The sequence below is a fragment of the Strigops habroptila genome, chromosome 13 (assembly GCF_004027225.2).
Source record: "Strigops habroptila isolate Jane chromosome 13, bStrHab1.2.pri, whole genome shotgun sequence".
NCBI classification, from domain to species: domain Eukaryota; kingdom Metazoa; phylum Chordata; class Aves; order Psittaciformes; family Psittacidae; genus Strigops; species Strigops habroptila.
In genome coordinates this window covers 4,064,662-4,092,649 of record NC_044289.2, presented here as the reverse complement: position 1 = coordinate 4,092,649, position 27,988 = coordinate 4,064,662, and the positions used below count along the sequence as shown (strand labels likewise).

The following is a 27,988-nucleotide window of genomic DNA, read 5'->3' as shown; positions in this document are numbered from 1 at the left end:
GATGGGGAGAAGGAAGGACTCAGAGCCAGGAGAAACCAGGGCATGGGGAGAGGGCAGGATGAGCACTCAAGTACGTAGCTGAGAGTAAACCTGGTGTCCTGCATCTTAGGCAAGAAGTGACAAGAAGAATGTGAGGCTGCTCAGGATGGCTGATGGGAAGCATGGTTTGGACCAGAAATTCCCGGCTTCACCCAGGGTGCCTCTCCTGGCTCTGCTGGCACTGGGCCTCCCACCCCATGTTGTTTCAGTAACTGGCTGGTTTCTTAAATGTATTTTTGCCATGGTCCTTGGATGCTCCTTAGGTTCCCCAGCAGCCTGTGGCAGCATGTGGAGAGTCAGCCTACACCTTATGGGTACCTGAAGCACACTTTGGATGGTTGGAGACGCCAGCCGGGTGTCCTCTGGGGCTGAAGACAGTTGGTGCAAGGGGTTAAAGGCAACAAGCCACCATTTGTACCTACTGCCTCTTCTGGGGTTTGATGCTACCACCATGCACTGCCACGCTGACTTTAAGTGTGGTGGTGGTAGGATGTGACTATGGAGATGTTATCACCATAAGCCTTCTGATTTCAGTTCCATGATGGATAACAGCCATTTTGCTGACAGTTGCAGCACAGATCTGAGTTTCAACATCATTTCAGCCCTGGAATCCTCCCCTTCTGATCTGACTCACAGACAATGTTTCTGCTGAGCTCACAGAGGAGAAGTGAATATCCTGGCAGCCTTCTGTCTCAACCTCTGCATGATCTGCAGTTTCTCCCTTGTGTGCTTTTCTAAATTGAAAGGGAAAGAGAATTCCAGCTCTTGCTGGAATATAACCAGCCTGTTTGTACGGCAGAGGAGGTGGGCTGTATGGAATGAAGAAATGTATTTTCATGGAGATTTTCATGACTGCTAACTTGATTCTTGTTCTAACCTGGGATGAAACCTGGAAATACAGAAATTCTCCAAGAACACACCTGCCCTCAGCCTGCCAATCTATTCTGATCACCAAGGATGTTGGACTCCAGTTCTGTTTGAATCCAATAAACACAGAATACAATCAAAATAGGAAGTAATCTGAAAGGAAAATGGAATTAGGGTGTTTCTGTGCTTTCAGACCTCCCCTCTTCATTTCTTTTTTTCCCTTAGATGCAACTCAAATGAAATTGCTGCAATTTTGTAGTATTTGTCAATCCTGACAGGCTCTGGGGAACTGCTTCTGGGTACTTCCACTAGCGCACTGGAGCCAATGCTCTCTGTAGCCACAGCCAAGAGAAAACAGTGGCATCAATCTGCAGCTCCCAGACAGACTTCAAGTGGGATGAAACGATGTCTTTATTCATGGCAAAAATTCCCTCCATGTGCTCTTGCTCTTGCTGGGAAGTTTGCTGTGGTTTAGAGACCATGCAGCAGCTTTAGACTGTTTGCTCATAAACAACACGAAGCTTGGGGGCATTTGGCGGAATTCTGACATGCCCAGACTCCTTTTTTCTCACCCTATTGACTCTCCTGGTCTGAGCTGCTTTTCTTCTGAGCCAGCTCCCTGGTGGGAGCCCCGCTGGTAGAGCTGTGGGCACCACGGGCTTAGCCCAAGGCTGGCTCCCTGGGGAGACAGGGATGGAGAGGAGCTGCAACCCTATCGCATGGGCATTGCCCTGCTGCTGTCAACACTTTCCCAGGCAAAGCCCTGCATGTAGGAACAAGGAATGAAGACGCAAATGGGGTGGGCACCCTTCATCTCCAGCACCGACCCTGCCCTGCGGCGTTTGGGCACCTCTGCCTCACTCCTGTGCTCGACTCCAGCACCAATAGGATGAAGCCCGGCCTCAGGTACTGTAGATCCAACCTGGTGTGTGCTGGAGAAGGATGGAGAAGCCTAAAACCCCAGGTGAAGCCCTAAGCCTTTTTCAAGACTAGTCAAAACAGAAGTTTGGGATATGAAGTTGCTACTAAACACCGTAAACGTTATTACACTGTTTGCAGAGGGATGTGTGAGCAAAGCTGGGCAGCCTTGTGTTTTCCTCATGGAAGTTGCTACTGGCCCAGTTTTGCAGCTTCTTTACAGAGGCAGTGGAGTTGGCTTACAACAAGCCTGATCTGCAGGGCAGTGGGTCCAAGAGCATCTACTAATATTTGCAGGTGAAAAGCAAAAATGTGTGTGTGGGACTCCTGCCTTAGCCCTGAATCCTCAGAAGACACTTCCATCCATTTCAAAAGGAATTAGGGGCATAATTATCCCGGAGGGACTTCCCAAAACCAGTGGGATTCATCTCATTTGGCTTCAGACACTGGGAATGTAAAGAGATAAATCCAAGCCTCAGGAGAAAGAGGCAGTTTCAGGTCATGGTACATCACATTTAAAGGCAAACATCTAAAACACTGTCAGATGAAGAACTGGTTTTTTTATGCAGCAAGCATAAAGGCAGTCCAGACAACCAGACCATGTAAAAGCCTTGACAGCACAGAGGGCTGAACTCACGTGAGATGAATCCACCCTTAGATTCACTGTGATGTGGGAATGCAAATCCTCTGATCTCAGCCTCTGGCAGTTCTGCTAACAGTGGTAACCATGAGACAGCCCTCAAGGAAGGCAGTAGGTTGAAACAAGGGATTTTTGGAAGTCTGTGACTGAATGACCCTGCTGTAACATGTCAGTCAGGTCAAGGCTTGATGATGCCAGGGAGGCAGTGGCAGGGTGCTTTTGCCAGCATTCTTAGAATCAGGCATTGAGCAAAGTCAGGTCTTCCAACATGCATGCAGGAAAACACCCCAGTGAACGTGAATGCCCTAGTGTGGATGATTTATCTGGACATCTTGTGCCTGACAATTTCACTGCACGAGGATAAACCTTTCTGAGGCTGATGGATCATTTGTCAGTGACCTGGCAGGTCTTCCTTGGTGTACAGGAATCATTTTTGCCAGTTTTCAATCAGTTTGTGACACTGCACCCTTTAAAAATCAAGCAGGGACAGCCAGAGTGAGAAGCAGCAGAAGGCTGTAAGGCTGTGCCAAGTAACACAATGCTTCCACCTCCTGATGCATTTCTTCTGCTTTGGTTTTCTTTAGTAGTTATAGAACATTTATTAATGATTCAAAGGTTCAAAATCCAAATATTCATCATTGAAGGGCAACTGTTCACATGTGCTGCCTTTACATGACATTTGTGGTGCCATTTCTGAGCATGTACCTGAAGACCAAACTTACATTTGAGTGTCTGTGCTTTTAACTACTGCCTGACAGCCCCACACTGATAATCACAAGTAACACGTTGTGCTCAGCTCACATCCTTCTACTAATGGTTGCACAACCTTCATTATAGCGATATAGGAATAATATCTGTTGGAAAACCACTTGGAAACTCTGGCATTGATCAAACAGTAAGCTTTTCTGATCCTGTGTATCTGGTGTGAGATTCCTTCCTGCAAATAGCCAGGACTGCGGGAAGCTGGGAGAGAAATATGGGAAGGAAGTCCAGCATTTCCAAGATGCCAGGGCTGCAGTGGGGCTGCTGTAGGCTGGGACAGTGTGCACATCCTTACTGCCAGTGTTGGGTCTGCTGGATTTGGGTACCACTGCCCACCTCCTCCTCAGCCCTGTGGTTGTTTCTCAGCCCTGTTTGCGTGGATTTGGCATTGGGGCTTGCTGGGGTGTTACTGCTCCCAGCACCGCTGCTGAGACATGGATCTGTTTGGAGGTGGGCTGACACCAGCTTTCTGCAGAGATCATAATGGGAATAACAAGGGATGTGAATGCCACCTGAGCTGGAAGGAGGACATCATCCACTTGCATCTGTAAGCTGTGAAAGTAAGTCAGCAGTGGTTTGTGTCTGTCATCATTTCAGAGACAGTTCCTCGGGCCACTGAGCTGCCAGACGCTCGGTTGCTCTCGCAGTTCTTGCTTAGGTTGTCCTCATTGTCCTTTTGGCTACAGAGCAACATTAGTACCAGCATTATGGGGAAGGGCAGAGATTTGTACTTCCAAAGGTCACCTGCAGCACTGGCAGCTCCCACTGCCCTGGGGCAGAGCTACCTTCCCTTCCCAGCTCACAGCAACAAGCAGCCAGCTCACAGGACAGAGGGATCATGGACACTGAACCGAATGCAGCACAAAATGCCCCAGGAAATCTCGTCCAGACATTTGCTATGCAGGCAAAAAAAATGCTGCCTGAAGGCAAGAGGTTTTGAGACACGGTATGTGAATACCCGGGGGGCATGGCCAAAACACAAGTTCATTTTCCAGCCATCCTCCTAACTCATCTGCAGTATCTCCAGGCACATCTGTGTTCAGCAGTGGTAGCTGGAGTGCCAGGCAGGAGCACCCAGGGGACTTCCCATGTGCAAAGGGATGCTCTGGCAAATGCCAGAGGCAGAGGGAGGGTGGCCCTGGAGATCCAGAGGGAGAAAGGGACAGCAGTGATGACAGCAAGGTCTTCTATCAACTAAAGGTGCCTCTTGTGGAGAGACCTAAGAAAATTTATGATGGCACGAAACTGAGTGTATGTTTTACCTATTGGAGGTAGACGGGAGGCTACCTCCCAAAGGATTTCTATTAAACACCTAGATACACCCCTGGGCTGGTGGATCAAGTACAACTGTCAAGATTGTTGCCTCCTCTATGTCCAAAATGAGATTTCCCTTCCCCTCGACTCTCTCATACAGACTTGGAGTGAGGCAAAGTAAAATCCAACCTCTGAAAAAAAGAATCTTACGTGTTTTAACACAGCATTTCTGTAAGTTATAGTGCTGTGATTCTTAAGTCTAACATTTAGGAAAATCTATGATGATTAGGGATGCTATAACCATGGCTCACTGCAAACCTGGATTCCCTGCTGCCCAGGAGATACCGTAAGTTCTGCTGGTCCAGATGGCAAAGTTTAAATCTGACAGCCAATCTGGGATGAAATATTGCTGAAGCTCAGAATAGTGTAGTTCTCTGGCCTGTATTTTAGCATATTTGTCTTTGTGGGAGGCAGCGAACGAGAGATGTTTGCATCTCTTCATCTACATGGCAGCCTGGAAGTTTGAAATATTGGTCATTCCAGCAGCAATGGATTAGCAGTCAAGGCATGGATGAATAGTAAATGAAACGCTCTTTGCTGTAAGATGTATGTAATGAATTGATTTGCATTATGGCTAACAGCACCACGTAAGCTGTATACGTGCAGCTATATAGCAAGATTTGTGTAATCTCTGTTTCCATAGATCAGCACGGGTAACGCAGAGCCAAGTGGATCAAGAGGGCCAAGCTCTGGTGAAGGTGCAAGCTGGCCCAGGGTGGGGGGAAAACTTTGCCTGGTGAAAGCTGCAAAGGAAGAGCTCAGCTGAGAGCTCTGTGGAAGGTCTCACAGATGCAGGTGGTGGTAGGAGGTGGCTGAAGCACTGGTGGGTATACCTATGCCAGAAGAGCACTGCCACCACTGAGGTTTGCCATTTTGTGGCCAGGCTGAGTCTGAATCATAGGTTTTTTTCATTTCTCTTTATCCCTCTCACTTTTTTTTCTTTTTGTAGAAAACCCTCCAGTTCTCCTATGATTTCCTTTCTTATTATACCCACCAATAATCCTGAGACTGATTTTAGTCTTTTCTTTCCAATGTCACACCTTCTAAATCCTGACTCAGTGCCCCAGTCTCCATACCATGAGACTGGCCTAAAAATAATGAGAATTTGTAAATAGAACACATTTTGGGGTCTTGTTATTTGGTTTTGGTTGTTGAACCTGCAGGGTACTCTCCAAATATCTTTTCAAGTTTTCCCTTCTGCAACCACAGGAACAAGAACTTGACTTTCTCCCATATTCCCATGACTCCAGACTCTGGGCTTAAAGGAAAATCTTTACTTCTTATGAAAAATCTTGATATCAAGTCTCTAGAGCTGGCAATAGTGGCACTGAAAGCTCACTCTGATATCTGTAACACATCACATCTCCCACAAACCTAGTCCACATCCCACTTGTCTCTCCCATTCCCTTGATCCCTTGGTCACTGCTCCACTGCACAGCCTCCCTTGGGGCTTCTGCTGGCCACCTCCTCAGTCCAGTTCCATTTGCTGCCCCCAGGGCTTCCCACTTTCTTCCTTTCTTCTCTCCCTTTCCCTGTCACTTTTCTCTTGACCCTTTCTCCAGCATCTTTCCCTAAATTATCCCTGCTCCCTGTTCTCCCCTAACACCCAGCATGTGCCACTGTGCCCCACTCCTACTCCCAGCTGGGGAAGCTGGGGCTGGAGAGGAGCACTCCTCTTGTTACACCTCTTTCAAGACCTCTGATGTGGCTAAAGCAGGTACTATCTGCCTTTCTCCAATGACCTTCAGGTCCAACACAGTTCACAGGCTGGACCATGCCCAGGCAGAGTCCCACAACATCGTAAGTGTTGGCCAACCTTGGCTCTGCTGCTGATGCCTCTTGCTGGCTCTCCTCCCTGCAGCCTAGCACTGACGGACATTGCAAAGGCCAAGAAGCACATGGAGGGGGAAGATCTGAACATGCAGCAGTGGCCAGTGGCCCAGGGGCAAAATGAAAATCAGCCACAGTCAGAAGACAAACACCAGCCCCGAGACCTCGCCAACAGGGAGGCGGCACAATGGAGACCTACCTGTACAACGCGGAGGCTGCTCTCTTCAGCCCTTTAGGTCTGTTGGGTTTAGGTTCCCCGGCCATGTTGATATCTGCAATGAACGGACATGCAGGTGTGACATGGCATGTCCATGCTCAGCGGCAGCTATACCTGACCATGGAGTTAGGGAGGCTGTGCACAGCCCTGCCATCAGCAGAAACAAACCCCTCCGCACCTCCCACCACATTTCCACCTACTTTTAGGATGTTTGGGGCCTGGATGGACCCCCATGAAAAGGCAAATACATTCTTGCACTTGGCAAACCTCTTCCTTTTCCTTTAGAAAGCCATTTAGATTTTAAGTCAAAGTCCTGCACATGGTCTAACCCAACCACAAAAATTTAGGATAGGCTTTCAGGAGAACTCGGTGCTGTCATGGTAAGGCACGGACAGTATATGGAACTGCTGCATGCTGCTAACTGCTAACAATTTATCCTCTGCTCCTTCTAGGACAAAACTGAATGCTGAGTATGAGCCAGCTGGGCATTACTGTGGCCTGGGCTGTGTTCAAAGCTGCAGAGGGTGCAGGCACACGCCTGCAGCCACCCCAGCTGAGCTTGGAGGAGCGTTTTCTACCAGAGGAGGTAAAAATGAGCTCTTCTAATCTGCTGAGGAAATTTGTCTCCTTGGTCTCAGTGCTTTTGACGTGAGAATAACATGATACAGCCAATTTCATGGAGGCTGCTGAGAGCCTGGCAATCTAATGCTGAGTGTGGCCCCAGAACCACAGTGAGGTGAGCTATCAGAGCACGAGGCCTCACCTCTTCATTTCTTGGCCCAGGAGTGCGCAAATTCCCTGCTGGCTTCTGTAATGAGCCATAAACTTTTCCTGTTCTGCAGGACCTTTCTTTCTAGATAGGTGTCAGATCTCTGGACATGCTGGATCTCAGCCAAGCAAGACAGGATTTCCATTTGTAGACAAAAAGCACCATTTGCATGAGGTTGGACATAAGCTGCCCCACAGCACTGGGACTTGTGCTAAGCAGGTGGCACAAGTTACAGTCCCTGAGGTGCAGGTGTATTTGAAGGTCTGTATAGAATCCTAGACTGGTTTGAGTTGGAAGGGACCTTAAAACTCATCCAGTTCCACCCCCCTACCATGGGCAGGGATACCTTCCACTACACCAGGTTGCTCTAGGGCTTGGGGTTCATGGATCTGTGACTGCAAACTGGGGTATTTAAGTTCTTGCCTCTTTAGGACTTGCAGGATATGCCATGAAACTCAGCAGGATCAAGCTTACTAACTGTTGCTTTTTTATGCTGCATGAGGGGACTTCACAGAGAAATGGGACAGGCCAGGCCACTCACCATCAAAATAAAGAGCTTGCAAAGGGATCCAAAGTGAACAGTCTGCTGATTGACCTGAGCTGAAGGAGTATAGGCTGCACATAGAATGATAGAATCCTAGAATGGTTTAGGTTGGAAAGGACCTTAAGATCACCTAGTTCCAACCCCCCTGACATGGGCAGGGACACCACACACTAGACCATGTCACCCAAGGCTCTGTCCAACCTGGCCTTGAACACTGCCAGGGAAGGAGTATTCATCACAGCTCCAGAGGAGCACAGACATGCTCCCACTGCTCACGTCTTGCTGTGCAATTCCTTGGACTGCCTTTTAGGGTCTAGCAAGAGACATCATTCCTACTGAAGCTGGAGCTTAGCCTGTTCATAAGCTTGCCTAACAAGCGTGGTATTAGGGTGTCACTCAGCGATTACACTGAATGTTCCTCTGGAGGAAATTTCAGATCAGAACATGTGTTTTCTTTGCTGCCTTTCATCCTCCATCCTCCCATACTCAGCTGCTAAGGGGAATGCAGAAGAGCATTGAGCCTGAACGCTAGCAAGGATGTGCACTGCCATGGGACAGATCCATGGACAACTGCTGCCAGTGTGAACATTATGCATTTGGTTCCTTTTCCGAGTCTGTTGAGCAAGGCAATGCTTCTGGCAATGCTGTTTGCTATAGAGAGGAATAAATTCTTCTGTGGTGTATCCCAGAACACAGCCCTCCTCTGCCCCAGTGCCCTTGTCGCGAACCCTTTTTGCTGTCAGTGTGAATCTTGCCAGCTGCCAGTCACTTTTCTTGCAAACTGGAGAGCTAATGACAGCCCCATGCTGCTTAACACCCTTCAAGGCATACATAATGAAAGCCCAATGGTGGACAATGACAATTAGCTCCATGTACTTGTACCAATTGCTACTATGGAGCCTGCATCAGTGGATGCAGACAGACCTACAGTGGTGATGGGCAGTCAGGTCCCTCAGGATTCCCTTGATAGCGAACAAGGAGAGACAAGAGCTCACCATGCATATCAGTATGGAGAGATTTTGCATCATTCCCATTCCACAACATGGAACCTACCTGCCCATTCCAAGGCAGTATTTATCCCTCCTGCCCATACCCAGGCATCTTTGCCCACACTGAAGGGGGAGGTCATGCTTTGTCTAGCCAACATGGTAGGGTGAGGTTATGGTGTGGATCCAGCTTCCAGTGCAGAGCTCCCCCACTGGAATGGTAATTGCTTCCTGCAATGACTGGGGTGTCTGGGAGCCTCTGGAGAAAGCACAGAGGTTGCCGTGACCTGCCTGGCAGAGCAGTCCATGTCCCAGCACAGGATGGGCTACAGCTATGGTTTCAAACACCTCCATTTCGTGATGCATTCAGTATCTTGCTGATCAATTAAAATGTAAGGTTGGTTGTTTGCATGTATGGTGACGAAGAAGGAGAAAAGAGAAAAAAATGGAAGAAATGCTATTAGACCACTTAGCTTGAGAGCTGATCTCAGCTGGGAGATGCAAGCTAGAAAGATGCTGCTTGCTCCTTCATTCTGGTACGTGCTAGAAAATGTCACCTGCAAACCACAGCACTCATGTCACATGCAAAACTATGAGGTTTTCCGTTTCTTAAATGATGGTGCAAATTCTCTCTCCCATGTGAAGAGCTGAGGCAGGAAAGGCAGTTTTACTCCAACTGTGCCATGTGGGGCTGCTACAGCTGAGCCATTACAGCAAGTGCTTGCTGTAAGGAGTGGCTCTGGATTCAGACAGGGATGCTGTCCTGCTGAGTGACCGCCTGCTGGCACTGGGGACACATGGTCCTATGCGGTCATCACCTCCTCTTTTTTTAGCGAGTGACTTTCTACCCTGTTTTGTGCAAAGACATTTTCTAACTACACTGTTCAGCTCTTCTTCTCTGCTTGATCCTCCTGAAAGGGGAGTGTTTCTGTGGTCCATGAACAGCAAAGGAAAGCCTGCTGAGCTCTTCTGTGGTAAGACTGGCCCATGAAGGGGAGGAAGATGAAAGGGAGCTGAATTTGCACCTCATCCAGTGCATGTACAGGACTCCCAGCTATAACATGGTCCTTTTGTCTTGGCAGACCAGAACTCTGGGACCAGCACTGCGAGTAAGAGGTTCCTATCATGGCAAACCTTTCATCTTTCTCTTCAGCTAAGCAGGCAAGTGTTGCCTGGCTCTTAGCTGCATATCCTGTATCTGTCTGGAGCATCACAATGAACTCCTTTGCTCCCCAAGGCCCACTTTGTCATTATCCATGGACTCTGCAGATGTGGGCAATGCCTGGGCTGGAAGGACTCCTGGCACACTGCGCTTGGCCTTGGTCTGCAGCTCCGCTCTCTGGACCATAAGAGAAGTGAAAGAAGTTTTTCATATTTGAGTAAGTCTTAAAGATCAGATCTAGCATGCAACTTCTTATTTCAGCCTGCTGTGCCAGAAGCAGAGTGGGAATGGGCTGCAAATCGCTTTCCTGGGTGCCCAACAACCACTGTCTGCAGCAGGCTTGGAAATAACTATTTTTCGTTAAAAATACTGTCTCCAGTTCCAATTCTCAGCTTAGAGCTGGTGACAACAGCTTCTCAGCATATGACACTTGAGAACAACCTGCAAAATAAGGACGCAGCTGGGAGCAGCTGGGGTGGTTCTGTTTGTTATTTCTTATCACACAGCAGTGCAGACAAGAGACTTTCATGGTCTGCGGGGGGAGTTATTTAACATCAGCTGGCTAAAGTTAGTCTGAGCTAGTTTGAGTCTGAATATCACCTCTCTAATTACAAATACTCAAATATGCTGGGCAACTTATGTGTAAGTAAGGTCTCAGGGAGACCTTATTGCAGCCTTTCAATATATAAAGGAGGCTTATAATAAAGCTTAAGAGAGACTTTACCAGGGCCTGTAATGACAGGATAAGGGGTAATGGTTTTAAATGGAAAAAAGGCAGGTTTAGGTTGGATATAAGGATGGGGCTTTGAGCAACCTGGTCTAGTGACAGGGGGGTTGGACTAGATGATCTTTGATGGTCCCTTCCAATCCAAATCATTCTATGTTTCTATGTTTCTCTCTTGACAGGCAAAGGGCAGAAAGGAAGCCAGGGAATGTCTTTTCCCACCCTTGTTCTTCTCCAGCATATCAAAGACAAGGACATGGGATGATTGAGAACTGTGTTTTAGCTTCCACAATCACAGCCCATAACATGAGGTCTTGGGCCACAATGTCACAGCCCTGAGGATACTATGTCTGAATGACCATGACCAGCCTTGCTTCTGACCTATATCCACATGGGACCCAGGAGCCTTCAGCCCCTACCCACCAAAGCTGTGCTGTAGTAGTGCTGGTCTCCAGCTCTGTCACAGTATGCCTTTGCCTTGCCATGGACCCTGCTGATCCTGATCCATTGGCTGACTTCCCAGAGCTCCTCATCACTATGGACCCACTCAGCCATCACTGGGTTGTGTCACCATCATTGGACCTGACCCTGCTCTGCAGACTGATGTCCCAGTTTTACTGTGGACTGGGCATTCCTTGGCCATCTCTTATGGAACAACCAAGACATGTTGCACCTGGACACCCAAAATAGCTGAAGAAATGACTTACCCAGGGTCTGGCCAGCAAGCACACGTCCGTTCTCACCCAGGACAGCAGCACGTGCGTGCCTCTCGTTGGAGTACTGTACAAAGGCATAGCCCTTGTGAACGGAGCAGCCCACCACTCGCCCATACTTGGAGAAAATGGTCTCCACATCTGACTTCTTGACCACGGCTGTGTTGAGATTGCCAATGAAGACTCTGGAGTTGATGGACTTGGGGTCATTCTTGTTTGTGATGTTGCTCGTCTGCACCTTCAATGACATCTTGAACACCTGAACCAACAAACCGATAGTCAGGAAGGTGTGCAAGGGAATTGCTGGAGTCTTACAGAAAGGGGTGAGGGGTAAATCTCCCAGTAAGCCTGGAGCGAGGGAACCAGCTCCTCAACATCAGCAAGTCACAGCTGAGGGGATCCCATCTCCAGAGAGCCCCTGTGTGTTGGGGAGGTGACTGTCACAGCCAGCGCAAAGCTCTTGTTGGAAACCTATTATCAGGCCGACACTCTGGGTATAAGCTGGTTGCTTTTAATGGCCAAAAAAAGATTTAAATACATTTTACATCTACATAAAAACTTTAATACTATTATACGAAAGCTTTTACCTCTCTATACTTAATTACAAATCAAAGCACTGCTCTTTTGAAAGCAGTCTGCAGTCAGCACCTCTGTTCATGCCCACCTTTCCAAGCTTTCCTGAGCTGAGCACCACAGGCCGGCCTTGTCCCTGCAGATCTCACCATGCACAGAGACAGCCTCGTCCCTGTGGATCTGCACTTGCAGCTGGGAAAGGACTTGAGTTTTCTGGATTCAAGTGAAGAGATGTAAGTGGCAAAGTAACCCCATGTGCTCCCGTCTGGTATCTGCACTCTGCTGCCTGCCTGTGCATTTACATGCTGGGCTTTGAGCAGAATTTTCTGCTAACAGGAGGTGTCACTGTTAGCTTGGAAATCACAAAGCCATCAGCCAGATCCGCTGGAAGCCACTCCAACCCGTTTCCCATAGCTGTAAGGCATGGTCCTCCAAGTTTCTTGCCTGGGGTATTTTTAGGCAGCCCCTGAGAATAGGCTTCAGCTCTGAGGACTAAGAGGACCAAGGGACAGGACTGGAAATTGTGTGAAATTAAAGCTAGCCTGGCTGCCTGCTTGCATTTCTGCAGTGAAAATTAAGAGCTGTTCAACGACATCTTGATTGATGTTGATTTTCATCTTCCAGAAACAGAGGGAATGCTCTAGGATCACTATTGTATGTTCCATACATAGCATGTGGTTGTTACCTGGGAAAAGTCACCTCAGAGCTATGGAAGGTATTTTTTGATGCACACTGAAGTGCTGCTGCTCTTCCCCAGCTCCTTCCAGCAGCACCCACAGGTACTCCCAGCACCTGGGGCAATGCCACCAGTGTCCTCTCAACTCCAGGTGGTCACTGAGCCTGGCACAGGGGATGCACTGCTACTCCAGGGCCATGGTGTCCCCTCCCTGGTATCTCCAGCATCTGCCCTGGCAGTAGGCAGAGCTAAAGCACCATCTGCCTTTGGGGTTTTGGCTCTCTGGGCTTAAAGACCAAGTCTGTCTGGGTGCAAGGTGGGGACAGTGCCAGTTGCCCATCTGCATGGGTGCAGCTCCTGCGGACCCAGTCCCCCTGGTCCCAAGCCCTTGCTTGCAGCCCAGCCCGCCTGAGGCACTGACACTGTCAGCATATGATGCTCTGGCTTTGCCAAGCCCTACAAGAGTCTGTCCTATACTCCTCACTAGGCAGAGCCTGGGAAAAAGTCACAACATTTCCTGACATGCTTTTTGGGGTTGCTCCCAAGACCTTCAGAAAACCCAGGTCGTTCTTCTTCCTTGTCTTCTCCTGCACAGAACTACCCCACAGGACATGAAATCTCTGGTTGCTTCTCTCTCCTCTTAAACCTGTTAGGGGGATAACTTCATTATACCTATCTCAACCCTTTCCCAGGTGAGCACAATTTTGGCTCCTTGGGTGATGTCCACTGATGTCCTTCTGAGCCACTGGCCCCTTGGGATACAGGCTTCCCAGGGCAGTGGTGGAATCACCAACCCAGGAAGTGTTCACAAACCGTGCAGACGAGGCCCTTAGTGACATGGTTTAGTGGTGGACTTGGCAGTGCTGGGGAACAGTTGGACTTGATCTTAAAGGTCTTCGAACCTAGCTGATTCTATAATTCTATGATACCCAGCAGGGGCTGCTCCTGTCCATAGTCCCATTTTGCCTAAGGGTACTTCTACCCATACAGACAAGCATCACTGGCTTGTACCTCCAGGCTTCGGAACTTCAGTCCAGCACGAAAGTAAAGAGACAACAGAGAAGACTCTCCCATACTATTTCCAGGTCTGGACCAGCCACATGCAGGCAGGAGGAATGCCTTCTTCCTCAAAATAAAACCTAGTGCTCAAATATACTACTAGCCTGTCTCTTGTCTTCACACCCCATCACTGAAGAGTTTTACCCTGCTACCCACCCAGTCCCAGCTTATGGAAAACCAGGCTCCTGTTTGCCCAAACCCTTCCCAAACACTAACCAGCCCAGATGTGTGTTACTACAACAGTCAGAATCACTGGCCAGCTGTTTGCCACTGCAAACACCAATTATACCACGGCACTGAACTCCTTAAGCCTGTGTAAGAGGAATACGGGTTAAGCTGCCTCAGTGCATGGGAATAGAAAAGGCTAGGTGGGGGATTTGGGTAGAATGGAAGTGTGTGGGACATAAATCCTGTGGTTTTCCCCCAAATCTAGTGTCTGCAACCTCTCATCAGGTGCAACATGAGCCAACTCTGCTGCTGTCAATGGACACTCTGGTCTGTGGGTTTGCTTAAAAATGAAAGAGCTGGATGGAGTTGAGCTGTTTCTCAGATGGGCACTAAGGCACCAGATGGATCTGCACTCGGAGAAGGACATCTCCCAAGGCATGACCTCAGCCACGATGGAGGTGGGAATTGAAGAGGAACCTGCACCTCTCCCAGGTCCTTGCTCCCTGTCCCCACCTTGCACCCTCCTCGTCTGGCTCCTGTGACCTTCCCCCCTGCTTCCTGCAGTTGTACCAGCATGTGCTTGTCTCCTCTCCTGCCCACCTGGGATGCTGCATCCCTACAGCCTCATAAAGCTCATGGCTATAGAAGGTGGTGATGGGAGAAGTCACTTTTACCACCCATTGCAGGGACCAGTGACGGAGTGGGGAGCTCAGCGTCCACCTCCCTTGGGACAGCCTTGCCCTTGGCTCCCTGGTGGAAGTCCCAGTGGCTTTGGGGCCATGTCAGGACACTGCAGGTCTGCACAGGAGATGTGCCTGTGGCTGATGAGTGACAGGATCGGGTCAGCAGATGGCAAGCTCAAGGTCAGGCAAGGCGATGGCCACGCTACTGGAAACGACTTGGGAGGAAGCCAACGGGGCCCCAATGTCTCTGCAGATGGGATGTTCTCCCAGTGCCATCTGAGCACTGACACTGCTCCCAGGCAGGGAGCAGGGCTTGGGCAGGGAGCTCTGCCCAAGGCTGGGGAACTGGGACTCTGGGCTTCCAGCATAGCATTGCTCTGAGATTTTGAGCACCAACCAGTGCTCCTGCTCTCAGTCTAACAAGCAGCCTGCACACCTCTTGCTTTGCAGTTTATAAACCACTCGTCACTGTGTTCAAAACCCCTGTGCAAAGTGCTTTTCTGCTGCCCCATGCAAGCCTGGCATCCCCTGGAGAATGCAGCCTCCCTTGCCTCTCTGTCCTGTTCAGGTAGGGCTTCTTACACACAATATTCATTTCACATCACTTATTGGTCTCCCCTTACTGTAACAACTGAAAAAGGACGCTTTAATCATTGCATATTAATATTTCATACTCTAACTAACTGCATTCCAGCAGAGCACTTAGTGTTGTGCGCAGATTAAATTCAGCACAGCCATCAGGCACATTGGCTTAGTGTCCCTTCCACGTGAAACAACACAGCTCACCAGGGCATTGCTATAAAGTACAGTGTCTTCTCAAGCCACCATCTCTTTGATAGGCCACATAAAAACCAGTGGGCATGAGTCAGAGTAACTTGGTGACATGTTTGATTAGGAAAATATACACAGCAGAGACACATATAACTGGTTATAGATCACTATTCTAATAACTACCAGTCTTCAGCAGATGCATTTTCACAGCTATTATCTTACCTTTCATCCCCCAACCACAACTGCAACAAGACAGACTTGGGTTGGAAAAGAGAACAAGACAAAAGGCAAGTAGTAGTAATACTTGGACATAGATGAATGTATAAAGGGGTCGTTCATCTTTAGGACCTCAGAGAACACCAAGCACAGATGACTATGCTTTTCTGCAAGGGAAGCTGAGGCCCAGACAGGAGAGGTCTGGAAGGTGTGTGCCACCAGCCTCACCAAAGCTTACGGAAACATCATAATGACACCTCCCACTCCCAAATGCCCCCAAAGACATAAGGAGAGTTTTGGAGACTTAAGGATGAGATTGTCATAAGTTCCTTCTTTCAAACCAGACCACAGTGACCCCATAAACACATCCATCTGCATATAGGCTGTGCCACCCCAGGGCTCTCCCACCATCTCTTGACCATCACCCTGCAGCCTAACCCTACCACAGGATCCCAGGCACAGCTCTCCATGGATTTATCACTCTGCTATGCATGGCACAAGGAAACCTGTTTGCCAGGCTGAGAAGAAAACATGGGATTAACTGAGCTTTGTAGTCCAAAAAGTCAAGGATCCCCAGTGCCATTTCTTAGAGATGTGAGGACCACTCTGAGGTTCCATACAACTCCCATGCTTAAAGAGAGGCCGTGCCTGCCTGCACGTGCCCCCTGTGATGCTGCAGCACTTGGAGGTGCACAGATACCCACCGATAGCACTTTTCCTCTCCTCCTAGGACAGCACGGCTGGAAACAGTGTCACAGCCCCTGCTGCCACAAACATCCAGGAATCCCTTCAAAACACTGATATTCAATCTGGTAACAGCCCAAGGCCAGAGCTGCTTTACTTGATAAGCTATTTTTCCTCCCTGCTTTAAGTGCCTTGCTTCACAGATTAGCTGTTTAATTGAGAGCCAGGTGTCTGAAATCCCCAGGGGCCTCCGTCTTAGTGACGAACTGTCAGAGAAGAAAAAGGCAAAGCAGACCCACAAGTCCCACCACCCTCTCCTGTAGAAAGCTCTTTATTTCAGCGTGACAGCAACACACAGCCGGGCTCTTATTCTCCTCTTATCACGCTTCTTCACAAAAGAGGAGATGTGGTTTTTCATCCTCCATCCAGTAACAAGTTTTCCCAACTCGGTGGCTTTCTGCTGGAAGCCAGATGACAAATGAAGACATCCTGCAGGGACCAGGGCTGGGTTTGGGGACAATTTGGCATTTGGAGTACTGAAAAAAGCCCAAGCAAACCTGTGTCTTGCCAGCACATGTGATGGATGCTGCAGCCTGTTGTGCACTATGCTCCAGTGAGAGCTGAATGTCCCCAGCTCTGACGCCAGCGCTGCTGCACCTCTGCTCAATGCTGGAGGAAGCCTGAATGACACAACTTGGTTCAGGTCTTCTTTAACCATACTCTTGCATAGGACAAAACCCAGTTCTGCACCACCTCACTGCTTTTTGGATGGTTTTCATCCCCAAACTGTAATGTCTGTACATCTTTCTTGCAAGTGGGAAGAAGGTTTTTAGGGAGGACCAAGGCAGTTAACACGCCCCAGCACAAACAGGCATGGCTGTGACATTGAGCATCTCCATCAACCCAGATGCTCGTCTCTAAGGGATTTCTGAGTAAAACAGTCCTTCTTTTAGCCAACCCCCCCCCCGTTTTAGAACAAAACAGAGCCAGTTACAAGACAGAGGAACTGCACTGACCGCATCGCCAGAGCACCATCGACAGCACAGAAATGCACATGCATTTAAAAGCAAAGTCCCTACTACCCCTGGTGCCAATCATTCCTCCCCCAGGAGCTGCAAGTAATTTGCTAGTGAGTCCCCAAACACCAGAGCCGAGCTCCAAAGCATTAGTTTAATAACCAACACAAACCCTGCAATCTTTTTAATAACTTCTGAGTCCCCAACATGTCCTGCACAGAAATCCAGAGGGGCTCAGCCCTCCTCCCGGAGAGCAGAAAGACCCTGTTCACTGTTCTGTGGTTCAATAAATAGAATAAACTGGAAGGAAACCAGTCCTTGGGGTTTCCAGGGAAAACAGCTTTGATTCTCCCAAACGTGATTGTTAAGGGACCAGAAAGTTATTAAAAAAAGGATATAGACAAAGATGTCACAATTATGAGACTAGTTCTGCAGGACCAGGGCTGACTTTTGGGGAAATCTCTGCTGTGCTGAGAGAGCTGGCAGAGCCAGAATGCTGGAGATCAGCTCAGCAGGAGCCAGACTAACTTGCTGTGAAGCTGTGGGTTCCCTTTGCAAATCTTTTCCCCCCTGTAAAGTGCAACTGAGCACAGCCCATTACAGGACAATGCTTCTGCTGCAGACAGAGCAGGTCCTTGGGTCTCAGGAGTGCTGCTTTGGGCTGTCCCATCTCCCACCAGACAAGCGGCTCCTTGTACAGGGTATGCAAATTTTTCCAAACACTTCCCAGGGCTCCATGTTGCAGGTAAGTCAACACAGACCTGCCCAGGCTCAGGCTTTGCCAGGCAATCACTCACCTCTAGGTCACCGCGGAGGTGCCCATCTCTTATATACCCCAACGCCAAGTCCCAGCCTGGGACTCACCACTGTCACCCATCCTTATTTCCTCTCCATACCCAGGCCACCCCATCAGGGTTGTGTGGCTGGAGCAGAGATGGAGAAGGCACCAATGCTTCCTTGCAGCCCCCCTGACATTTTTGCTGCGGGAATCATTTTCTGTCTGAGGACATTGATTCCTCCTCCCAAGCATACAGACTCTGTGGGCCCAGTTTCAGCCCAGTTTCCACCCTGCACATCATATTTTCCGTGGTAGAATGAAACAATTTTAACACCTGACATGCAGGAGACGCTGCTGCTGTAACAGCTCTGGATGGGGACTGCCTGTAATGACACATGTGGTGATGCATCTGCACCACCCACCGTCACAGGAAAGCATCCAGCAGTTACTGCCTCTGCAAGCACACTGAGAAGTCCTGGGGAGCTCGGGGTCACAGCTGTATTTATGACCTGCCCTCACCTCCTGCTCTGCACTGAGCACCCAGGTCTCAGTTTATGGGGTGGGTGACGGATGGGGTGTAGCTGCTGCCCACCTCTGGTCTTCTTCACCCCTGTTTAGATGGGGGCTGCACTCATCCTGTGCACCTGGGCAGCACAGAGGAGAGAGCAAAGCTACTGAGCAGGAGGGAGAGAAAACATCAGCGACATCTGGTTCAAGCATATTTGCTGCAGGACATAAGCAAATAATCCCGCCTGACACCATTAGCTTGTGGCAGATGCCAAGTTCTGCATTTCACAGGGCTCTGGCAGTAGGGGCTGGTCTGTTCCCTTGATTCATCTTACTCTGTGCCACCTCTGACACACGTTTACATCACTGCATCCTCTCCCAGAGCTGCCCTGTGCCACCATTACACACTGGGTTATGCCACCTATGGCTGGAGCACCAGGACCAGCGAGCGTGGGGATGCTGGTGTCTCTGTGCTGGTAGAGGGGAGCGCTACCTTCACAGATTTGGAATTAATTCCCTTTTGATAAAGGGTGCTGCTGCCCAGATGAGTGGGTGCTGAGCGCACAGCAGCATGGACAGGATTAGCTCCCTCATAATCTTCCTTCAACTATCTATCTTGCTATGCAAACAGCCTCCTTTTTTAATTTTTAATTAAAACAAGTGATTTTGAACTGGAGAAATCCTGCCAACCCTTTGAAACCCTGGCTCTGATTTAAATCGCAGTGCAACTGGTAAATCCTTCCATAAATAATCAATAGCTAGTTTAATAAGTATTTAATCAGTTCTTAAAGGTACAATGGTTACAAAGTCTGTCAGGTCAGCACACAGTTTATAGCTGTGGCTCGTAACCATCTGTCCTACATATTATTCATGCCTATAGAAAGCTTAAAAATTTGTTCATTAGAGCTTTAAATCCTTCCTAATAAGTGTGATAAAGGGATGACCTGCAGCTGGGTCCTCTGAGATCCATCCAAGCAGCCCCTGCGGCAGCACTGCCCCTCACTCTGCCTGTCTCCACAACCTTGGGGCTCACTCCAAAGGATGCACATGTGTGTGGTCATGCTGGAGCTAATAGGACCCCCGGTGGGGCAGGACACAGCTCCCATAAGGCAGATACCAGAGGTATGCACATATATATGATGATCGTGGATCATCACCTTTACACCAAAGCTGCTGATCTGCATTGGCTTTGGAGGCAATGTTTTCTCCCACCTGCTTGGTAAAGCCAAAGTCTCTCTTTGGGCCAAAGATGGACAAAAGTTGTCCCACCAGCAGTGCAATGTGACAGTAGGGAGCATCCAAAGTGCCCCTGACCCTCAGTCCTGCCCTTCAGTTCAGAGATGAATTCCTTTGAAAACAAAGATGTCTGTCATGCACTGATCAGGATTTTCAGGCAGGTGTCAACCTTGGTGGGTTAAATTTGGGTTTCCACTCCAAAGCTAACAACACTGCATTTAAAATGTGAGAGTCCTGACAGCATATGAGGCAAAAACCAAAACCCCACCATCAGAGTGTGCTATAAGCAAGAATTAGGGCATCCTTTGAAGCCTTCATGGATCAACTCGCTGGGTTTCACCCTACAAGAAGGAGCTCTTCTGCACTTGAACATGTACTCCCCATTCTCATTGAACTTTTCTGGACTTTGCTTTTCCATGAAAATATTTTTTAAATGAAGGCATTTTTCTCAAAAAAAAAAAAAAAAACAACCCCGAAAACCAAAAAAGGATCATCCTTTCATTGCAGAATATGCAACAAGTTGACTTTTCAGAAGCCTGCTTCTAATCGTCTTGGAAATCTCTCATGAACAGACTAACATTCTTTTTGACAGCAGCAAAATAAATTTTAAAGGTCAATTGAATCAGATCAGCCCAGCCTGGCAGCACTTTCAGATGCAGAATTCCATGGATAATGTTTAGGTTATGTTTGAGAACAGAAACAAAATTCTTTGGAGGAAAGAATCTTTAAAAGGAAAAAAAAAAAAAAGGGAAAGAAAATGAAAAGGAAACAGCAATTAAATAGAATGTCATCCATAATCCCAGTGGTGCAGAACCTGATGATTACCTACTGGGCTATGGACAATGCTGCATGTATTAATCTAATTAAAGCCCTTTTTTACAGGCATCTGAAGGCAGCTCATTAGTGTGTTTCTGAGATGTTCATTAATGGCTGGCCATGACTAATTTCTTGAGAATTATTCTTTAATTCTTTATCATTCGCAGCCTAATAGGAAAACACAATGTTTCCATCCCCCACTCTCCCACTCATACTCAGTGGAGACAGGTTCTCATCAACCGCCTATTGACTTGATGTTCCTTAATGAACAACTCCCCCCACCAGACCAAATGTTGTTTTAACAGCAAATGATTTATTTATGAGGAAAAGCAAGTGAACTTTCTGGGAACTTTCTGAGCTGTTAATGAACTGGTATCTTCACTGCTGCTTTTTGCATCTCCTGCTTATGGCAGAGAGGAAATGGAGCGGTGGAAGAGCAGGGCTTCCAGGCTGGCTGCAGAAGAGCCTCCTGCCCTGGTCCACAAGCCCAGCGCTCACTTCCTCATACAAAACACCTCTGGTCATGGCTAACAGGTGGCCTCAGGAGCACTCCCAAGCTCCAGTGTTGGGTTATGTCACACACTAAACAGAGCACAGAATCACTGAATGACAGACTGGTTTGGTTGGAAAGGACCTTAAGATCATCCAGTTCTATCCCCCTGACACGGGCAGGGACACTTTCCACTTGACCAGGTTGCTCCAAGCGCTGTCCAACCTGCATGATACAGGTTCCTGTGAGGACAAGTGGACCTCCAGAAGTAGGGGGAAAATGTGGGCTCTATTTCATGCTGCCAACACACCACTAGAAAACTTCATCACCTGCCAGGGCCACTCGGCTTCGAAGAAGGAACTGCTGCAGATGAAGCTTCACTGATGCAATTCTCAGTATTTAGCCCTTCTATCTAAGCATGAGTCCTGCATCTTGATGCCATAGCCCCTTTAACACACAAACACTATATTCCCAGCCAAGCTGGTCCTGCTCATCCTGAAGCTTGTGCTGGGCTCCTGGGGCCATCCCTGCCTCTTCTGAGCCATGAGGGCTACGGCTGGTTTTCCTGAATGACTGAGCAGAAATCAGGGATTTCCACATCACCACGTGCTTCCTGCTGCTGGGGATTTCAGCAAAGCCCCAAGCGCCAGGAGACTCGGCAAAGCCATGAGCTGGGGAGGACACCGTGAGTGCAGTCACCATCTGCAGACCAAAGGAGTTCCTCTGGGACCCAGATCGAATTGTTCCTCCAAAACGCTTGTCCACGTTTCCTACGGAGAAAATCAGCCATTTGTCCCCACACCTGCTACTGGACTTCGTGTCATGGGTATCACCAAAGCCAGGCACTTGCTCCCCATGGAGCTGGAGCAGGGATGGGGAGCCTTAGGGATGCAGAGCAAGAGAAAGTTGCTGGACCTTGACACACTAACCCCCAGTTCTTTAACAGCTGAGGTTTCTGACATGCTCCTTTCCTCTCTCAGTTAATTAGCAGCTGACTGCCTTTAAAAATTATGTCAGATACTAAAACAGGCAGAATAACATAAATGATTATTATGATACATAAAGTCAAGTTGCTGGGATGTAGGCTCCTGCTTCTCTTGTGGTGGGATTTTCTGAGGTTTGGTTGTCTAAATACCATGTCCAAGGCTCCACAGTGATTGGGGAGGCACCCTCAACTCAAGGAAAGTATCTCATATGGGAAGGATGGAGCCTGACGTAGTGGGAAAGGGACACCTGAAAAGCAGCTGAGTTGCTCGACATGACCACTATGTCAAGACCTATGTTGGTAGCTATTCCTTTCCCACTTGAGAAATAATAAATCCTGCTCCCCATCTATTGGTCTTTGCCTCTCCAGTTCTCCAGATGCAGAGACTAAAAGAAAGCCTGGATTTATGGAGGGTACCCCTGCTCCCATGCACTGTGCTACCCTCAGCATCAGTTCACCTGAAGCCCAGGGGTGATTGATGGTCTGGTGATTTTCCCACTGACGTCAGCAAGCTTTGGGTCAAAGCCAGAGATGAAAGTAACTCATCTACTGCTCTCATTCTCCATCAATATCATCATGCCAGTCTTGCATACCATGATTACATTCAGGACTGTGTGGACTCTTGGGGCTCACTGCTGGTGCCATTTATATCCCTTCACACTCTGCCAGCTCTTCTCCAGGAGGCCACCACCCTTCCTATTGCAGTGTTAGGCTACCACAGAGGAGGCTAAAGACACAGACCCCTTTTTTAATAATACGAAATGATTAGTACCCCATCATTGTTGTTGATTATGCTCATTCTTTGCTGTAAATGAAGTTTAGAAGTCATTAAAAGATTTGTCAGCTGTGACTTATGAGCCCTTCCTGCCGCAGGGAAGTGAAGCAATGACAAATTCCCTCCACCACCATATCATCTGTTATGTGTTAGAAGTTGCCATGTACCAATTACCAGGGACCCACCGAAACTGTAAATGAAAAGCAACTCGAATATCCTGCACAGCTGCTGGGACCATTAGTCAGAGACGGCGGGATTCACGGCATTGGGCTGAGAAGGAGTCGGGCCTAAAACCACTTCAGCGCATGCAGGGCATCACTGGCTACTGCACAGGGCTTTATCAACCTTAAAGTTGCTTGGACAAACATTTGGGGAGTTGGATCAACTCCTGGCTTCCCAAGCAGGAGACAAAGCCAAAGGGCTGCAGGAGCTGAGGGCTGGGGCTACTGGGACATGACCAGTGTCGGGTGGTAGGATGGGGCCAGAAGAGCTCTGTAGCCAAGTCAAAAACTAAATAAAACAAGCAGCTTGCTGATTTTTCTTGCTTGCAGCACAGTGGCAAAAGGACACAATGCCAAGTGCTGTGCTGCCTTGTCTACCACTTGTGATGAAGCCTTTCACACTGGGACAGCCACAACCCCCTGAAGACATGGAAGGGCTCATTGATCTGCCCTGGTCCTGCCAGAGCCCAGCTCACTCCATTGCACCTCGTCCCCCAGCCAGGGAAGCTCCTCCTGATGGCACAAGGAGGAACATGAAGTATGGGGAGCTCCTGTGCTTGCTGGAAGAGCAGCCAGTGTTGTACATGGCACAAGAGATCTGTCTGGGGTGCAGGACAGAGGGACACCTTTCTCATCACAGCCAGCAGAGCCTGGCATGGCCTGTTGTCTCTGCTCTGGGATGGAGGGTTGCTCCCCATAGATCAACCTATTCATCCAGTCAAATTTTCCTGCCAGGGCAGGGGCCAGTGCTGGCATCAAGCTCTCCCTGGCTCTGTGGGGACCCTGCAGCTCTCCACCAACATGGGCTGCTCAACCCTGCCCTTCTCATGGGCTGCTGAACAGCTTCTCTGCACCAGACACTCCTTCTCCCCTCACTCATATAGGTAAGCTACTGGCCCCTGAGTCATGGCAGGAAGACAGAAGCTCTTCAGGTCATCATAGAATCACAGACTGCTTTGGGATGGAAGGGACCTTAAAGCTCATCCAGTTCCAACCCCCTGCCATGGACAGGGACACCTTCCACTAGACCAGGTTGCTCCAAGCCCCATCCAACCTTGGTCAGGTCTCTGTAGCATCTTTTCTCTAGCCCTTGCCCTGGGGACCAGCCCCAGTGTGTGGGTTACACACAAAGCTGATGCCTACCAGTGACTCCCAGTGCTCATCCACCGCAGGGGAAGGGCATGCACTGGGTGTTACCAAACTGTTTGGGTGGTGCCAGGGGAACACTGCAGAGCTTCTTGTTAACACAACAGCTTATAAAATCAATTAGATCACATTAAATGGCAATTTGGCCCTCATCACACTTAACCTCCTCTGTGAGAGAGGTAATGGCCCATGGAAGTTTACTGCCTGTTTGGCTTTAATTTGTTGGGTATGGTGGAGGGAGCATTCACAGTGGCAAACTTTGCTTTCCCAGGCAACAATATTTATCACTAAAATCTTTGGGCTGAGCTTCTCCCCAAGCTTTTCTCTATGAGATCCCACTGGAGGTGTGCCAGAGAAACCAAACCAGAGCAGGGACTGTAGTCATGGGGCTGTCACAATGGACCAGACCACTGTGCCAGGAGCTTGTGTCCTGCATCCAGCAGTGGCCAACACCTAGCCACTGCCTGTAACACCAGCAGAGAGGACTAACGTGTGCACTCACTGCAAAGAACGGCCTGTGGGTCCTCTGAACAGTGTGGCTGACAACCTCACATGCAAAGCTTGATTGTCTTTCATTCACCCTCCCTGACCATGCACAGAAGCAGGCAGGCATTTATCCTGCTAATCATTTTTTATCCTATTTAACCCTATCAAATCTGATCTTTCATCAGCAAAACTGGCTGCCTGGGTCTGTGTCTACCAACACTGATCCACAGATCTTTGGAGACTCACCCAAGCCAGCGTGACTTTCAGCTGCTGTTTGCTTTCCTTACTGTGTAGGGCATCTTTGACTATCACCAAGAACTGTGAGCAGCAACACATCTGTCTGGACACGGCTGCTCCACAATTACTCATTTTAACAGTAGCAGTCATTGGAAAAGCAAAAGAAGAAGAATGATTTCATTTTCATAACCTTGAGCTCCCCCTGCCCTGCTTGGATGAGCTTGCCTGCATTATTTTCATCCCCCAGGAACACAGACAGCACATTGCTCCTGCTGCAGAGAGCACCACGCATCTTTCACACACACTCAAGACTTGGTGTTAGCACTCAGATGCCCAGGGCTTCACCAGTGTGGTGGATGATGAACCCCTCCCCAGGGAATCTGCTATTGACCCTAACAGATAAGCCCTGGCCAACCAACCCACACTGATTCCTCTAGTTAATGCTCATGTGTAAATGCTAAATGAGCCACATGGGAGCACTTGGGAAGGACCAGAGATGTGATGGGAAAAAAGGATGGCTTGCTTTCTGATACCTGCAGCTTATGGGGCGTCAAGTCAGCTTTTATCACGTGAGGCTATTTAAAACATCTTTTTTTTTTTCCCAAAGGAAGAATTCATAAGCAGTTGTGTTGATCTTTCTGGCTTCGCTGAGGCGTTCTTCCACAATGCTACCTGGCCAGCTGACCTCTAGCTCCTGAGCACACAGGGGTAAATATCACTGCAGTCACTTCCCTCACAGTTATTTAACATCTTGTCTCCATGGCTCACATATGCTGCAACTGGCTGCCAGTTGGGGAGGATGGCTGAAATTGGGAGGGCTCTGCATTAAGGGTGCTGATCATCCCTCATGTAAGGAGGTAAAAACATTCCCCTTTGAAGCACCCAAAAGAACAACTTACATAGGAAAGTGGGGAGAAATCCTCTCTTTCACTATGATCTTTAACATCCGTGGGCTATAGTCCACGTTAGCATAAAGGGATTTTATGGACTTTTTGGGCTCAGTATAAAGTCATGAAGATTTGCTCATGGCTGCAAATTACCTTGATGAAAAGCAACCTATAAATGCAAATGATGACAGTGATAGCTGCTATATATAATGTCTGAAAGATCATTAATGCCAATCAACTCACATATATGGAATATACACCTTGTCAAAGTAAAGTGAGATCATTTTACAATAAGATCCCAAGCTGGGTTTATAGAGGTAATAATAGTATCAATAAACTCAGACTTCTTTAAGATGTTTGACTTGGGGCACATGTTTCCACTAGAAAGCTGAACCATAAAACATAAGCTTGGATTAAGACCTGGCTAAACAGGGAATTCTCCAACCATTATCACACAGATGCTCCCAGGGCCCCACCACAGCCGGTTTTTGCACCCACCCTGTCTTCTGTCGTTACTAATGATCTGGGGGAAGGCATTAAACCATCACTGCTGCTGTTTGCAGGTGAGATGAATAACAGAGTGGGTCACAGTGAAATGCACGGTACTGGAGCAGAGCACACGGGTTAGACTCACACAGTGAGGCACTCTCTTTTGGACACAGAAACTCTAGGAAGTCTTTGAGCTTATTGTGGAAAACTAACTGGACCCAAAAGGCTCATGAAGTCTTGGGGTGATCAGATCAGGCATTGGTTTGAGGAGGTATTGACAGTCCTGCTAATTCCTGGATTCCAAAATCCAAGGAAGTCACAGACAATTTGGAGCTACTCAAGTATTGGAAAACATTCTTTTTTTACAAAATCTTTGTTGCTTGACAAAGAAGAATATACCTGGTGACTTAACCAGGGGCTGTAACTGCCATGATGGAGAGCGCAAGTGCAAAAGGGAATTTATCAATCTGCTGGATCAAGCCATGACAGCAGCCAGCAACTGAAGGTGAAGCTACTAGACAAACTCAGATGATAAACAAGGTACAAACGCTTAATGCTGTGGGTAATCAGCCTGAGAGAGTCCTTGTTTTGATAGATCCTCTATTGGTTTTAAAGTTATTTTCCTAAAAAGCCTGCTACTGTTTATGTGTTAGTTCATGACGGCATTCAGAGCTACCCCAGGGCCTGATTTATATAGGTGGTCAGATTAAGGGATAATTTGATTTAATAAATTTATTCAGCACTTTATCATACACATGACTGCCCATGCACATGCTGTATTTGTTTCACTGCCAGAGGAGTTCTCCTCCCTTCACCACCACTAGGACATGCTGTCACAAGCAGGAGGTGATCCAGTTGCCTTGCTAAAACTAATGGTAGTTGTAACACTTTATCTAGACTCCTAAAATCTGTAACAATGTACCCCTTTGGCTGTTTCCCCATTTAAAGGATGCTCAGGAATTACTTTCAACTCTCTTTGAAATTAAATCCATATTTTCATTCAGTCACTGTTACCAGATGAATCCTGATTTCAGTCCAGCACCAGCGATGCTGTTGGCATCACTAAAACTGAGCAGGGAAGAGACACTCCGATGTTTACTCAGGGTTCAATTCTCATTCAGCATGAACAAAACCCTGTTAGCATAAACTTCACGTGGCCAGCTGTGCAATAAAAATGAGTGCTTTGAGCTGCTCCTTTCCTGACTCATGAACAATTCCCCTCCTGCATGCCCACACAGAGACTGATTCCTGCTGCAACTAACGATCACTGCTCCGTTGAGATCACTAGCAAAAATATAGTGGGAATACGTGAATTAACATTTTGACTTTATTGGGTTTTTTCTTGCCTGAAACCTTGTGTGATGCCATTTCTTCCTGCACTCTATAGTCCTGCATTGGGATCAGTTCAGCTGTGGTTCCTCCTGGCTGCAGAGCAGGAGAAGGTGAAGTGCTAAATACACAGTAATGTCAATCTGCATGCAATCACAGCCCTACTTTTTGGAAGAAGCATGTGGAGTGCATGTACTCTGCAGAGACGTTTCTCTTTGAATGGCACTTCTGCTATGCATGAGCAGGAGCAGACAGTGTCTTCTCCACCTGAACAC

At 48.3% G+C, this 27,988-nt stretch overlaps 1 protein-coding gene across 1 annotated transcript in view; it reads right to left on the bottom strand.

The window, feature by feature from the left end:
- Nucleotides 1-27,988, bottom strand: part of RALY (RALY heterogeneous nuclear ribonucleoprotein) — a 129,320-nt gene that overhangs the window by 9,762 nt on the left and 91,570 nt on the right. Inside the window, exons 3-4 of the mRNA XM_030503367.1 lie at nucleotides 11,480-11,744; nucleotides 6,570-6,642 (exon numbers count right to left, since the gene is read on the bottom strand). Coding sequence (XP_030359227.1) covers nucleotides 6,570-6,642; nucleotides 11,480-11,735 — 329 coding nt within the window. The 5' untranslated portion in view covers nucleotides 11,736-11,744. The remainder of the gene's footprint in view (nucleotides 1-6,569; nucleotides 6,643-11,479; nucleotides 11,745-27,988) is intronic.